The sequence below is a fragment of the Cydia pomonella genome, chromosome 3 (genome assembly GCF_033807575.1).
Source record: "Cydia pomonella isolate Wapato2018A chromosome 3, ilCydPomo1, whole genome shotgun sequence".
Lineage (NCBI taxonomy): Eukaryota > Metazoa > Arthropoda > Insecta > Lepidoptera > Tortricidae > Cydia > Cydia pomonella.
In genome coordinates, this window is record NC_084705.1 from 28311013 (window position 1) to 28327715 (window position 16703).

General features: G+C 36.3%; 2 protein-coding genes and 1 long non-coding RNA gene across 4 annotated transcripts in view; 2 read left to right on the forward strand and 1 right to left on the reverse strand.

The window, feature by feature from the left end:
* The window catches only part of LOC133516485 (uncharacterized), a 469629-nt gene extending 460238 nt beyond the window's left edge, over positions 1–9391 (forward strand). For both annotated transcript variants that reach the window (XR_009799235.1, XR_009799236.1), the window contains exons 2-3: positions 3136–7208; positions 7270–9391. This is a non-coding gene — a long non-coding RNA (uncharacterized LOC133516485). The remainder of the gene's footprint in view (positions 1–3135; positions 7209–7269) is intronic.
* Positions 129–6701, forward strand: LOC133516474 (uncharacterized). The gene is made up of 2 exons (XM_061849445.1): positions 129–242; positions 324–6701. Exon 2 carries the CDS (start codon positions 338–340, stop codon positions 1850–1852), a length of 1515 nt encoding a protein of 504 aa, XP_061705429.1. The 5' UTR covers positions 129–242; positions 324–337; the 3' UTR covers positions 1853–6701.
* Positions 9392–12260: 2869 nt separating the features above from the next.
* The window catches only part of LOC133516481 (rho guanine nucleotide exchange factor 18), a 77890-nt gene continuing 73447 nt past the window's right edge, over positions 12261–16703 (reverse strand). The window contains exons 33-34 of the mRNA XM_061849460.1: positions 16263–16354; positions 12261–15880 (exon numbers count right to left, since the gene is read on the reverse strand). Of these exons, the coding sequence (XP_061705444.1) occupies positions 15754–15880; positions 16263–16354 (219 nt within the window). The 3' untranslated portion in view covers positions 12261–15753. The remainder of the gene's footprint in view (positions 15881–16262; positions 16355–16703) is intronic.

Here is a 16703-nt window from a genome sequence, read left to right on the forward strand (position 1 = left end):
TTTAGGTTTTATGCCTGTCCTTGTATTAATATTGCGAATATTTCCCGTAAAAAGCAGTGTGCTTTCAATTACTTTAGTCTCCATGTGATTTATTGAATAAAAAAAAAACAAATGTCAATGTCAACATAATGTCACATTCAGCAGCTGCAATGCAATCTGCAATGCCCAATTTGCTCATCATAGGCTGAGAAATAAAACTTTTATTGTCTTGTTCTCTTTCTTTAAATTTTTTACAATAATTCGTAAGTGAACAATTACAATATTTATTCGATTTTCTGTTATACAACTCCAAAGTGCGTCTGAAACTTACTAAATCGTTGCAGATGTCGCCAAATTAATGAAGACTCCACGAAAGTCGTCAGGGTCCATCATGAGGAAATATTACCAACTTATACTCATCATAGTGTGCTTCGTCAGCATCGTGACGCTTCTTATTTACCGGCACGAATACTACCGACTGCGATATGTTCTCGAAGTGCTCAACTTTTTCGGGAAGCCCGGTTTGTCCGAGATCGAGTTTTGCGGACCGGGCTTCAATGCTACGATGCTCACGGAGATAATGCGGAACTCGTCGATGGAAGTGAGGGAGACGCCGCCGCTGTTCCAACAGATTGACGACAATTTCTACGCGTACTCGTCGTTTTTGCGCTCGTATCAGAAGTACGAGAAGCTCACGCCTCACGCACACAACATAGACACTATCGTCATTGGACGAGCGAACGCACGTCCTAATTTCCGCTGTAACATCTGGCTAGAGAACAGTTCCAAACATAAAGTAGGCACATTTAGTTTCAAAACAATCTCCCAGCCTATCAATGGCTTCAGATTATTCGTATTTCAGTGCTCATTAAGCCAAAACTTAGGTAAATTAAAAGGCATAAGCTTCTATGCCAATGACTACAAAGTAAGTCCAATTCATGCACCGATAAATAGACTGATTGATGTAACTACAAAAAGGAAATCAAGACCCATGAGGTACACAAACAACATCAAATTTATCAACAATGTTGTACCAGCTATGTGCATCATCCCAAACCAAGTGCCAATAGTCTCCAGAGACTCCCTCATAGAGTCCTTGGTGTTTCACCACATGATGGGTGTCAACTCGTTCACCATTTATGACAGTCTAATCTCTGAGGACATTGTAAAAAGACTGAATTTGGTACCAAGTGATATTACTCAATGGGACATCCAGTTTTTCCCCTTAAATTTCCCTTTCAACTTTGCCAAAAGTTATGACATAGTCAAGCAGGCAATAGAGCTGGATTGTCTCTTTCGGCACTTTAAGTTAGACAAAGAAGACACAAACAAGGCAAGTCATGCTATTGTCATTTCCTGGGATGAGTTTCTTGTTCCCCGCATCCACAACAGTTTAAAAGCTGTCATCTCTGATTTTGACCCGACCTACAAGCAGAAATCAATTACAGTTGAGCCTTTGTTATTCTGCTTAAATCAGAATGATGATGACAACTCAGAAGTTGGTTATCCAGACATTATGAAAAAGACGCACTACTACCAACTACCACAGGAGAAAAAGCGGCCAGTGTATATAAGAAATTTAGACTCCATGACCACGTTTGAGGACATTTTCAATGCTACCACTACCACCGGGCAAGCAATACCTGCCAATTTGCTAGCTGTACACAAATATACAGAATGCAGGGACCCAAACAGCTACCATCCGAGAGGTGTAGGTTTCAATGAGACGCAGATGGAAGTGTTCCGGAACAAATATGAAGCAGCCATGATGAAGTTTGGACCGAGCTTGGTGAGCAATAAGATTTACAGACTGTACAGATCAGGGCAAATTTGGGAGAAAACAGCTAATGACAATGTTAGGGATATGCTGTAAAAAATTCTTTAACATTTTGGTAAATAATATCTAAGCTTATGTAAGATGGGATGCCTGTATGGGTTTAAAGAATAAGATAAGTTAAATAGGCATTTATTGAACAGCAATATAGTTGACAGAGAGAATGTTGATGAATGTTGTTGATTATTATAGACTGATGTTCGACACAGTTGATACAATTAATGAGTTATGTGTTGGATCAGCAATGTTATGAGTTATGAACCCTTTACCGCATACAAAGTCACATATGGCGGATATAATATTCAAGTCTATTAAAGTTCGAATTTCAACAAATATTTTTTATTACATGCAGTAAGGGGTTAAGAGTCGTTCTCATTTTAAAACTATGTGTTGGATTATAATGAAACTTTGCACTTGCTTTACACATATAATGACATGAGGTATATCTAGTCCTGTAATCAGGTTATATAGCTTCAGATTACAAAACAAATGAAATAGAGCAAAAACGAACAACTTAAATTCACTGTATGTTTATAACTATGGTATCTGAAGCTACATAAATTAATTACCCAGCTAGATATACCTTATCCTATTGTAAGTACAAAGTTTTAGAGCAATTTAGCTGGTCGTTTTAAAATGAGAGCGCAACTACGTTTGTATGGAGAACCGAGCTTACTAGGGACTCTTAAAACTCCGAAGCCTGTTCATTACATTACATCTTAAACTAACAACGTAATCACATAATGTCTGGGCAAGTCAGACCACTAACCGCAATAGGTATGCCTTAAATCACAAGTGCCATGGAATAGTTAAGTAACTTCTCAGTATTTCCCTGTAGTGACGACAAAGCAATCCCAACCTTTTGTGGTTAGCAACAGAGTTGCATTTTTTACTGATAGTTGTTGTTATTTGATTGAACATTTATTTGACGTTTTAGATGGCCTTCTAGTTAGTCAGAACTGTAACAGTTAATACAAGGAGACAGTCAATATGTCCAAATTAATCATACCTACTAATAGAGTAAAAGTATGAATACTCTTTAAAAAGGTGTTGAGATATATTTAAACACTTAGATTACAGCAGTGTGCATTACCTTAACCTTCTTAGAAAATAATGCTTGAAATGCATTGACATATATCTAAAGACGTGTCTTACGGGCAATAAGAATTCGAGTCAATCGTGCAGCCCAACACCACAACGCGATTGGTTGGTAAGTTTGTATCACACGCGCAATTGGTCGCAACTAGTTGCGTTAGACTGCACGATTGGCTCGAATTCGTGAATGACACCACTAAACTAGCACCATTCTTAGTGCCCGTAAGGTCCTTAGATATATGTCAATGTTGAAATTATATAAGTAACTATAACTTTTACAATAATATTAAACTGCCAATAGACGGGATAGTTAAATAGTGATCTAGATTATCTGTTTTTAAATATGATGTTTATGTCCACGCAAATATCTGTTAAATTTTCACTACATACTACATATATCAAGCTTATGGTTTTGCGATAACGCGTGGTTGAGACGCTTGTAATAGTCTGAGAGCTAGCCCCGAAAAAATGCATAGGTACTGTGTCTATAAGTATGATATTATATAAGACTGCATGGTTAGTATTTGTAAGATATTTACAGTAATTAAAATTGTGATACTAACAACACTATGATATATTGAACAGAAAATATGATTGCCTCTCTAAATGTAACTCGCTAAATTACAGTTCCCTTCACATATTTCCCGTAAACTTTGGCTTAACAAAACTGTATTTACTTATTTTTTATTGTACAATAATATAATAATTAACTAATCATTTGATTTAGAAAAAATAACTGATTAGCCGGGTCCACACAGCGAGCATACGCGCGAGGCAATTTCCTCACGCACAATACGGCCGGTGTAGACGTGCCTCGGGCCGTATTGTGCGTGAGGAAATTGCCTCGCGCGTATGCTCGTTCTGTGTGGACCCGGCTATTTTCGTGACAGAAAGTTCTTATGTACTTACTTACTTATACAGGGTGATTCAGGATACGTGAGCAGGATCAAGCTTGAGCATTCAGTAAGTTATAAGCAACTGTTTCATACCAGTATTTGTGAGATTAACGTTGTTTTATTTTTTACTGTTCAAAAAAAATGTTTTAATTTATTTACGCCATGTATGGTCACCCTCTTTGTTTTATCCATAACAAGTGACAAATTGAATGTCATCGTAGTCTGGTTACTTTTGAAAAATCGTATCTCACTCAAGTGTGACATTTTGTTTTCTTCATAACTGCTGTCATAACGGTTAAAGAGGTTTTATCTTTCTTAATTAAGTGTTGTACCTCGTATATCCCGAAAACCGTGGTTCTATCGATTCCGTACGTCTCCGAAATGGGTAATATCCACCATCTGTCGTTTACGTTTGGGCAAAGTATGTACTCCGTTATTTCTGGCTATGATAGGTGTTCGTGCGAACTCATTGTGTGATTGTGGGCTTGATGAGGGCAACTTGGACCACATTTTCTTTGCATGCTCAAAGTGTAGCTACTCACTGTACGATGTATTGCCCGATAATGTTCCACGACCTATATGCTTCAGCTCGCTACTTTGTTACATGGATCCTATTCTAACTTCTATCCTAATTAAATATTTACAAGCAAATAACATTAAACTATAAATAAAGTATTATCTTTTCAGACCTAATTATATATCTTTAATTTTATACACACTCTACATTATACATTTATATGGTTTTCTTCTCTCTCACTTCCTTCATGTTGGCACTATTAACGTTCTGTCATCCGCTTCCCGCTTATTTGCTAACAATTGTATACGTCATGTGTTCGTTTGTGATGTCCATAACAATTATTTGTTTTTTAGGTTCTCCCTACCACATCCTTCCACAAGCTCAAAATATTACCGAACATTCTCCTCTCGTGTGAAAGTCAACACCGACATTGGCGAATTCACCCTGTGCAAATTGGCAGGGAGTAAAAGCCAGAAGAAAAAAAAAAAAAAAAAAAAAAAATTAAGTGTTGTAGGGTGTCCATGATTGTAGATTATCAAATTTGTCCTTCCCAAAAAGTTAAATAACAGAAATAAAGCGAGATTGTTTTACTTAAATATGATGATGAACGGTTCATTAACATTTACTGATTGTGTATGCTTAGTCCTGCTCACGTCTCATGAATCACCCTGTATATCCTAATCCGAAATGTATGTAAGTAATTTCTACATGAAGTTATTGCCTATAAATGTAGAAAGTATGCGAAATCGCCGTAGCTAATCTAAGCAAGTTTGCTCGCAATATAAAATTGGTATAGTTGCACTACACCTAGAAATTTGTATAAACTATAAGTCTGTATCTTTAGGTATTTTAAAGAATGTAAACAAACCAGAATTTGGTATTTTATTGGGCAAGGAAATCTTCAAGTAAATTAATTCAATGTGCCTAGAGATGGGTAGGAGTGAGTAAATACTGAGTATTTATCAGTATTTACTGAGTATTTACTCAAAGTACTCGATAAATACTCGTATTTACTCATTTAGGTGAGTAAAAACGATTGCTAATAAAATATTTAAAAAAGTAAGATTTAAGAACTTGTTTTTTATTGAACAGTGTTTTATTAAGGCTTTTTTAATGAAAACTCAAAAATGGCTCAACCGGTCATGTTCAAAGTATTTTTTTGTTAGTACTCATACTATTTTTCGTTAATCTATCTACGGCTAATCTCCGGATATTTTATTGAACTTTGATTTGAAAGTTAAAGAGGGATAAACATTTTTTCGGCCTTTAGAAACGGGTTTCTTCCAAAAGTATTCAATCTATTTACTCACTACCCATCTCTAGTTGTTCCAAAACTTACAGAGTTTTACTATGATATATTACTTACTCAACATAACAACGAAGCTGATGTAATCGCGCTATTTTGTTAATAGAAATATATCGGGATGATTTGATTAATCAATAGTAATTTAGTTTTGTAATATTTGCTAGTACTTCGCCCTAGTAAAGAACCTAAAACGAGATTGAATAATTACCCTTAATTAGCCGAGGAACAGATCTAGGCAGTTTTCTTTGTTTTTTTTTTAATGATATATTCTGATGGTAAGCGATTACCGCCGCCCATTGACACCTGCAATACCAGAGGGGTTGTAAGTGCGTTGCCGGTCCTTAAGATGGGAGTACGCTCTTTTCTGGAAGTTTTGAAGGTCGTATCGGTCCGGAAATACCGCAGGCGCCAGTTCATTCCACAGTTTAGCTGAGCGAGGCAGGAAGTTTCTGGAGAAACGCACAGTTGAGGACTGCCAACCATCTAAGTGGTGAGGATGGAAATGTTGTCGCGTAAGGCGATGGCGAAAAGAAGCGGCAGGGATTAATCGAACAATCCTCGGAGCACTCCCCGTTATACATGCGATAGAAAATGCAGAGCGAGGCCACATCTCTACGCAGCGCCAAGGAGTCAAGCCGATCCGAAACACGCTGGCAGTCCACAATTCAATTCGCTCTTAGTTGGATGCAGTCCAGAGGTAGAAGCTGGTACTGGGGTGCCCCTGCCCATAGATGAGAACAGTATTCCATGTGCTATTTGGTTGGTTACTTAACAAAAAAAAAGTTTCAAGTACTCGAAAATATAACAACACATTGTTTATATTTATTTAGCTACCTAAAGATACAGACTTAATATCAGCCATTGTAAATTGTTTCTGAATTCTATATCTGTCTTCTCGGTATGTTATTAAAAGAATATAAATAAACAAAACCACTCTGTCAAAATGTTAATAATATTGCCTGAATATTTCGAGGTTTTGTTTACTTCTAAAAACCTACCTAAATGAACAGGTGGTCGAGATTAAGTAGAATTTGTTTTTATAAACATTAAATATAAACCTAAGCTTTTGTTTAATATTGTATTTTTGTTACCTGTAAATATAATAGTCCACATAGAAGCAGCTGCCTCGAGAGGAAATTGTCACGCAAAGCGTATCGGTCTGTGAAGAAGTAAGCCCTTTACCGACTTGAGCGGGCGCACGGTGCGGGTGAGCGAATCAACGAAAAATAGTATAAGCAACGCTAACTGGCGACGGATTTTACCTACCGCGCAAGTCGGCGAAGGGCCGTACCGTGCCTCGCTCGTGGGAAACTCACGCACGGAAATTTCCTCGATATGCGTCTCATCCTGTTGAATTTACTTAATCTCATTCCCAGGCTCTTAACGCAAAACGCCTGTATGATAGCGATGTTGCAATTATGAGGCCCAGTCTGAATATCCTTATTGATAGATATCAAAGTGATAGTTTTACCAATAACATTTACTTTTTATATCCAAACAATTTGGTTTGGCGAAATTACTAAACTCATATAACATGTTTTCCTTCTTTTGGTTCAGAATTGCGTGGTTAAAATCTTTCGGGTTCCTCGTACATTTTTTTTTTTAAACATTTATGGCCTGGATGCGAGTCCTTTAAGCCAAGGTTCCTCGTACAGCACAGACGGGGTTTTTTGTTTGTTGTATACGAACACAAGATTAGTGAGGAATAACAGTAAAATAAAAATCGAAATGATTCTAAGTAAATGTTTATTCATTCATCTATTCTAAATACAAAGCGGACGTGGTCCGCGAATCGTCACAGAAAGTTGACAAAATATACTAAAATCACTCGCAAAGTGACCAACGAAACGTATACACATACAATTAAATTTAATATCAATACTAGACGAAGTAAATGAGCATAACATTGAGCAATACATCTCTGTATTGTCGTTATTACAACGAAAACTGGAGGGATCCAAGGAGTAAAGTAATTTGTTTAAAGCTTAATAGTTAAATATTGCCACGAAATAACTTAGTTACAGCCACGGCCAATAGCTGCTCCTGCTAAACCTATCTTTAAACATGTGGTACCTATAGTATACTACAGCAATTTAAACTAAATTTTCGTCCACCTGATAAACAAAACTGCGCTGTCACCGACAAAAGTAATACAGAATAAACTACCTCGCGAGGAATTGCCACGCGAAGCATATCAGTTGTTCATTAAAACAAGTGTTCAGACGATATATACAAAGATCCATAGCACACAAACAATTGAAATGAGTTAACAACGATTACAGATTTAATGTGGTAACCATTTCTTCACCGTAACGTTTACGTAATTTATTGTTATTGAGCTTTTGCGACATCTGTTTTTATATGTTGTACACATTTCACTTTTATTCACAATTTAATAACCACACAATTTACTTGTGGAAATTATAAACGGTTTAGTTCAGATATCATAATGATTAAAATTAAAATTCTGAGAGTAATTACAATGTCAGTGACACGCGTAAGAAACAATATAATGTTCCTCTCAATATAGATGCACTATGAACAAATAAATAATAGAGGAACGTATATTAGGTACCTTGAAACGCAACGTTACGAGTATTTAAGAAGGCACGGACGATACCCGCTGAGAACTAGGTCACATGTGTAACCGGTGAATATTACATATTCTTGCTGTAGAATTTAGTTGTTCCCTAAATACATAGCATTGCCAGGAGCGAAATCATAACAGGTATTTCTTCAAACATTCGGTAAGGACCTTTAGCAACAAAAAAGTAATTTGGTTGTAATTACACAAAAACTGCTTAATTATAGTATTTTGAGAGTTTTGCGTTTTGCAATGCGTGTATTTAGAACTGAAGGAAAGTTTTATACAATTCATATATTTGAATTTTTAAAGTGAAGTGTAATAAATAATTTATCCGTTATCACTTCATTGGAGAATATGAAAATATTTTGTATTCTGATTACAATCAACCCTCAAAGGAGTTCAATAAGTTAAATGCAATATTATGCTTAGATCTATATTAGCAAAAATACCCAAGGAATAAAACTTTACATCTATAAGGAACAATAACATTAAATGCTTTTTCTGGCCATTGCTTGTAATAATCTTTAGATAGCAACATTTACGTCGAACAAGAAATATTGTTGGTGATGTTGCTAGGTAGTATGCATATGATATTTTGTGAAATATTTAAGGAAACAATGGCCGAAAAGAATATATTTCAAAAGTGCATAAAATATTTCATTAAAGTTAACATTCTACAATGAGCTGGCACTTGCGTCGAACGATCAGAAAAATAGAACATTATATATTATTGTCATGATGTTCTCGGGTCGGAACATCTAGCCGCGGGGCTTGAGACCAACTACTAGAGATAACTTATTCATTAGGTACAACGGTAATTTTAATTAGAATCATTGTCATAAAGTACCGTTAGTTGATTGAAAATACTTGTAACATTGGTGCTGAATTTCACAAGAAATAAATATTATTATATTAATATGATGTAATACAATACAATGCTGTAGTTTCAAGTATCAAGTTGCGCGATGTGACTTCTCGCGTCTTTTTCGCACAGTACGAACTGGAAAGGCGTAGGTCTTACTTGCGCGCAACTCGACTCAAGTAAATTGATAAGTAAATAAATTAGTACAGCAAATAATATGGATAATAATATATAATAACACCAGGGAATCCGCAGACAATCGAAAACAGGTATATTTCAAGCCCTGCCTAGCTGCCGACGAACCAAACTCTTCTTAACCCGATTATTTAATATTTATATACTAATACAAAGATTGCCATGACATTATTAGACTTTTAAACATGAATTCATGTAATATTTATTGCAATTAAAATGCTCATTCACAATAGATACCTAATTTCATTCATTCGGTATAATTTATGATACACTTACATTATTTTCAACATCAACGTCAATATATATACACAATACACTGTATGAAAAGGTACCCTAAACAAGAAAATAGTAGTTTTAAATATCACCATTTCTAAAGACTAAATAGTAAAATGGATTACAGTAAATGCACAAAAAATATTTACTAAGTCTCACGAGTTCTTGTAAAAATAGTGTTGAGTTCATTAAACAATTTGAGTGTGCAGAAAGTTTTAGGTGGCACGAATTACAGGGCTCAGACCATTCGGTTATTGCATCTAACTACTATATGAAAAAATCGTGACTATTACATAGTATAAGCTAGGCATACCGTAAAATCACCCCAATCAATCAAGCAGCTCAGTCCTAAAGACGTGCCTCGCCCTAGGCATTGCGGCCGCGAGTGCGTGTGCTTCGAGCTGCTTCGCGCGGCATTTTCCTCGCGAGGCAGCTCGTTCTGTGTGGACCCGCCTATTCAAATAATTGTCACACCTAAACCAATATAACTCTATCTTGCTTTAGTCTGGGGCCATAGTTAGGAGATTTGAGTAGAATAGTTAATGGTTTTACGGTACTGAATCGCCATGTATTGTACGACATGAGTGCTGTAACCGTGCCACAATTGAATGTCGCTGCCAAACATCAGTAAAAATTACAATAAAATATAGTGCAGTGAAAATTTGGCATGTGATCATTTTTGGCATAGCAAGTTGCTTCATTCACGCACCATATTTCCGGAGATATGCAATACTCGTAGATTGAATTTGCTATAAAGTGGGAAATAGCTTCTGATTTTCTTATGTATGTCAAATGTATTTTTTATATTATGTGTCTGTATCATAAGAATCTTAAGTTATATGAGTATCTGAGCTTCCTCATGTTGGTATTAGACCCACTTTACTATTTCCTGTCATTAATACTTGTGGTGACTAGTTTGAAACACTTCTTCACCTATAAGAGCAATTATCTAACTTTTTCATGGTTTAATATAGAACACATATTATTACACGCCGTACATTCACGTAAATTATCTACGAGTTATAAATAAAAGATTATCAGAAGTAGGTTAACAATATTTTGGATGTTCTTTTCGGATTGTTAATTAAGGTTACTTCAGATACCTACTTACTGAATAAAAACGTAGTGGCGGCAGTATGGAGAAATAACCGGCCAAGAGCATGTCGGGCCACGCTCAGTGTAGGGTTCCGTAGTTACTCTTCTGTCACAATAAGCTAAACTGGAGCTTAAAGTATAGTAAATTGTTAACCAAGGGATGAAACGGTACCTTTCACCCGAGTTAAACAAATAGGCAAATTTGCATAATCAGTACCTAATTAAAGTAAGTCTTTTTACTATGAAGGGAAAACTTTTTGCGATAACTCAAAAACAGCTAAACTGATCATGTCTGCTATAGTTTTCATTTAATGTCTTTCTTAAGCTCTACTTCCACGATTTTTTTCATATTTTTTGGACCTATGGTTCAAAAGTTAGAGGGGGGGGGGACACATTTTTTTTTTCTTTCGGAGCGATTATCTCTGAATATATTCACTTTATCAAAAAATGTTTCTTGAAAACCCCTATTAGTTTTGAAAGACCTTTCCAACGATACCCCACACTCTAGGGTTGAAGCGAAAAAAAAATTTCAACCCCACTTTACGTGTAGGGGAGGTACCCTAAAAAAAATTAAATTTTTAGATTTTATTGTACGACTTTGTCGGCTTTATTGATTTATATATCCATGCCAAATTTCAGCTTTCTAGCACTAACGACCACGGAGCAAAGCCTCGGACAGACAGACAGACAGACAGACAGACAGACGGACATGGCGAAACTATAAGGGTTCCGTTTTATGCCATTTGGCTACGGAACCCTAAAAAGGACCCGGCGGAAAGAAGTTGACAACTACAGAGAAAAAATTTGAACCTTATGTAATTCTATTTTAAGTTCAAATTTTATATCACGAGTTATCAACTTCTTCCCGCATTGTACCGAAATTTAGTAAATAATTTAACAGTTTTAAAGAAAATATAGTATGATGGGCGAAATATTCAAAAGTTAGATAAAAGTTCAGTAAAGGTCTTCTAAAACGTATCAACCTACAAACGTACGTAGAACATAAGACCGATAATCGTATGACGACTGGTATCACTCACGGCGTTTATGCTACATATGCCACTCGTCCTACCATACAATAACGAACCGTATTCTCACAGATATAGAGTACATTTGACAATGGAGACAATAACACTTTATTATATAAACGTTCAACATGCTATGTACACTGACAGTATACAGTAATAAGCTTATTCCGAAAAGTGTAAAGTTAAAAACAGTATGTCAACAATTTAAAAATATAAGTAGTTTTTTTAAACAGCGTGCTATTTAGTAAAAAAGTGTTTTCTTATTAACTGGTAATTCAAAATTTAACAATAAAAGTGTCGCTGAAGATTTTTGTCGGAACAGTGGTCGGATTGTACTTTTTTAACACTTGAATATCGAAACGTTACAAGTGGCAAAACAAATAATAGATGTTAAAATCCGTATCACTATTGGGACAAATGTGCTGTCTTCAACCAGAAGGATACTTATTGTCGGTTGTCAAAAAAACGCTATTTCCATAAAGCTTTAGTTAGAAGTCAACCTTATCGACAACTGACAATGTACCACTTTTATTTGAAAACGTCACAAGTTTTTTTTTTAAATACATATTCATAGTTTTTTTTCTTTTCTTCAGTTATATTAAAAGTTAGAACAGTTTTAAACCTCTCTGTGGTAGGTTTGAAGACTATACATATTTATAACTACAACGCTATGCCGAGTAACAAGTGTTAGTCAGGAATCTTATAAAAATGTGTCATAACAACAGTTTACGCTATAACATAGTTTTGATCGAGACGCCATTTTTGGTACAAGCTTTCTAATAATCAACAAATAGTCTTACATTTTAGGCACGCTTTTAGTTAAAGTATATAAAATTCTATAAGTATGTAAGTAAAGCCTGACCAGAAATATATGATCATTGTGAAGAGGGCGCTGTTATTCTCATGTATGGGGTGACAGTCCAGTTTAGTATGAAAAATGTAGTTCTAATTAAATTCCGCAATATGGCGCGTGGTCATATATTACTGGTCAAGCTTTAAAACAAACGTGTATTATAGTTTTTACAACGTAGTAGCAAAACGAAAAAAAGAATACCACATTTATTCCTAAGCATCAAAATTAAAAGTAATCTAATTGGTTCAAACCTCTTGTAAGGCTCACGGTCGTATAGTCGCGGACTTTAATTGATGAGCCATTTAGGGCTTACTTTACATTGGACATTTCATACCGTTAGTATTAACAGCCAAATTAGCTTGAACTCTGAATCATAGTACAAAGAGTGGGGAAGTAGGTTATCTTCATACAAACGCACCGCACGCGGCTTGTATGTGTGCGCCATAATATCTTTACGTCGCCGCACGCACACTTAAACAAAAGGCCCGACTAGCGCACTGACACACGGGTCGAGATTTTGTTTGAGTGTGCGTGCGGCGACGCATAGATATGGCGCACACATACAGGCCGCGCGCGGTGCGTTTGTATGAAGATAACCTACTTCCCCACTCTTTGTACTATGCCTTAATGGATCAACAATTAAAGTCCATGACTGTACGGTAACGTCTGAAAATATCGATAAGAAAAAAGTGCCAAAAATATGTATACACGACTTTTATTTCCCGTATATTATGGTAGTGTATACATATTTTTGGCACTTTTTCGTATTGATATTTTCAGACGTGACTATACCTACATTACTAATTAAGTTCGATGAAATTTAAATCATTTTCAGTCGGTATAGGGTTGCATTTGTTTTGTTTTGATAAATTTTCACTCAAACCGAAATCAGCTCTATTTCTACATTATAGGTTTTAATTTCATTGGCAAAATTTAGATTTGTTTCTTGCATGCGGCCTATTTTGGGCACTCTTCGACACAGTAAGGTCACGTCATGTACCAAGTGGCGTCCCGACAGATGTAACTCTCAAACCTCTACTCTAAGTCGAATGTTTAATTGTATATGTCAACAACAAGACTTTAAGTTTCCAAAACATCTAGTGTAACAACTTTATATTCACGATAGACCGTATTCGTAGTCATTTGGCTACTAGCATAGGTTTTTGATATCTTAAATATAATCCGCCCGCCTCGCTATTGTATAATGACTCCTATTGTAATGTCATTAAATTGATATTAGATTGACTTATGGCAAATAACTGCTTTCTAATCGTTTATATTTACTTTAAAGTTATATGTTCCATGAGAGCTGCCTTTAAAAATACGGTTTATTAAATTAATATGAAGTAATAAAATAGAGATCATTTCTGGAATGTTCAATTTTAAGTTTGTACATTTCGAGTGATTTGATATTCGTTTTAAATAAAATAAGTACGATGGCCCCTGTTAAGTACGTAACGGTGATTACAATTTACTTATATATAATACAAAAATAGTTTAAAGCGTAATATTAAGTTCATTAAAACAATTATACAATAATGGGGGAATGTATAATAATAAATTGTGACACACGTAAGTCACAATTTTGTTGTTACATAATACCTTTTTGTTTAAGGTCAATGCGGATAAGTGTGGCTGTCCGTCACACCTGGACCGGTTTACCTTTGAGCATTTTAGCTTACCCTTATGCTGTAAACCTTGTACAATTGTGCATAGTTTTGTATGGACTGACGTTTATCTGACATGGCTATTTTTACATCATGTATTTACAAGCCCCTCCGCCGCAAAAATCGGCTGACTGTCTTGTACAGAAAATGACAGTCATGGAATCTTCAGTCTAAATCCTTTAACCCCCTTATTCATAAACGTGTACTAAAGTTACGATGCCGTTAATAATCGTTTGTCCCTTTCCATCATACCAATACGTCGGAAAGGGACAAACGATTATTAGCGACATCGTAACTTTAGTACGCGTTTATGAATGAGGGGGTTAGTGTTTACACATTTTATTAGTGTTTATTTCGAGTTTACACATTGGTTGCTTACTACTTGCGTTTAGTGGGACATGTATGAACTTGCAATAAACGCTAATCAATGTGTAAACAGGCCCCAATGTGAAGGCATGCCACTCTTACCCCGCAGCCACACTTATCCATATTGACCTTGTTTTCCTTCAGCTTTTTAGTGTGTGAAAAGAAAATGCTGATAGTAGTAATGTGTCGTCGGTAACAATGTTTATGTCACTTAGATTTAATGTAAGTATAGTTATGTATGTCGTTTGAGCATACATTCATGAGTTGGGTGTCCATAACTTACCGAGGTATTATAAATACATATATGAGAGAGTTTAAATAAGTGTTAAAATCAAGTATGCGGCAGTGTCTTTAGAGATCTTGATTATACTTTTATAAATATTAATAAATAATTTTATGGCAATTAATTACGTCTCGAGGCTCTTAAGGGTGCCCAGGAAGCTCGATTCTTCATACAAATGTAGTTACGCTTTTATTTCAAAACGACTGGCTAGATTGTTTTGAAATTTTGTACTTACAATAAGATAAGGTATATTTAGTCTTGTAATTAGTTAATGTAGCTTCAGATACCATAGTTAAAAAAATACAGCGAATACAAACATTGTTTTTGTTCCATTTTGTTTGTTTTATAAACTGAAGCTATACAAACTAATTACAGGACTAGATATACCTTATGTTATTGTATGTGCAAAGTTTCATTATAATTCAACACGTAGTTTTAAAATGAGAACGAAACTCCGTTTGTATGGGAAGGTGTAATTTGGCCGAGCTCGCCGGGGACTCTTAACCGCTTGGCATCATTTTGCAAGATATGGATTTTTTAAATTGTTTTGCAAATTCTTGTATTAAGTATAGTTAAGGTGGATCGTTTAGGATGGTAAAAATTGAAGTTGAGACATCGCCACATTGTCTGAAAATATGAAGAGGTTTAAGACCGAAAGTACCAAGTAAACGTAATCTGTACGCAAAAACGTTCATTAAATGTAACACTTATTCAAGCAAGTCCCCGTCACACGCGATGTTTTCAAACACTAAACATATGTTTTGTTTTTTCGAGTCGCCGAGCAAAGTTGAATGAGGTTACCGGTAATGAACGCAGTCGCTCGGGCCGGCCGGAGGGGGTGGGATGGGACACGGCAGTTAGGACAGGCGGCAGTCTCAGGAGCGGCGCGCGTGCGGCGGCGGCGGGCCGCGCGGGGGTCAGAAGTAGATGACCTCCTCCTCGCCCGCGCCCGCGCCCGCGCCCGGCGCCGGCCCGCCCGCCGCCGCGTGCGCGTCCGGCGTGCGCACGCGGAACTTGTCCGGCAATTTGGGGTATGTGTTTGTTCTGAAATTAAACGTTTCATAGTTTTGAACTGTCTTCAAGTGCCTACTCACCCTCGAGTGAACTGGAAACCTGGCATCTTTACCCTGTAAATTTATTAATTTTCTTTTCTATTTTCTAGGCACAGCTCTAGAACTCATCGTGTAGTAATATAAGGTTATAGCATTATCTGTATTTTAAGTTCATCTGTATCACCTTTGTTAGTTAAGATACTTTACTGCGGAAGAGCGGTGTCTCTTATCACAAGTATCTCTGTATACTTAAAAAGAGACATCTACCCTGTTATTGTAAAAAGCATGTATGAGATCGATTTGAACTTATAAATAGATTAGGTACTTTCAACATATTGGTACGATCGAATCATTAAAATAATAGATTGTCATACCTGGTAGCTTTATTGTTGAGCGGCGGCTGTGTAGGCAACGGAGCGGGCGAGCTGCCGGTCCGCGTGTGGTGGATCACGAGCCCGGTCGAGTGCTGGAAACACAGCGAAGTGAATCCATACTGCCTTAAACTAGACCAAATGGTTGTAGAAGGGGTATAGGGGTATAGGTATTCATTATATTGAACGCCTTGCCGTGGCGTCTTGTTGATTGGGGATTATAAACTGAAATAGATGTGATATGCCTACTAAAAAAAAATGTGACCAAGCTGGGGTAAATACGTGGCTAACGACCTGGCTTAGTAGCACGGTCGAATTTGTATCGCCTGTCACGTTCTAACAAGTATATGAGTGCGAAAGTGACAGCAAAGAGAATTTGAAATAGAGGTGTAATTGTAAAAGAAAATTTTGTAGCCACATCGCTCGAAACGATGGCGCCATACT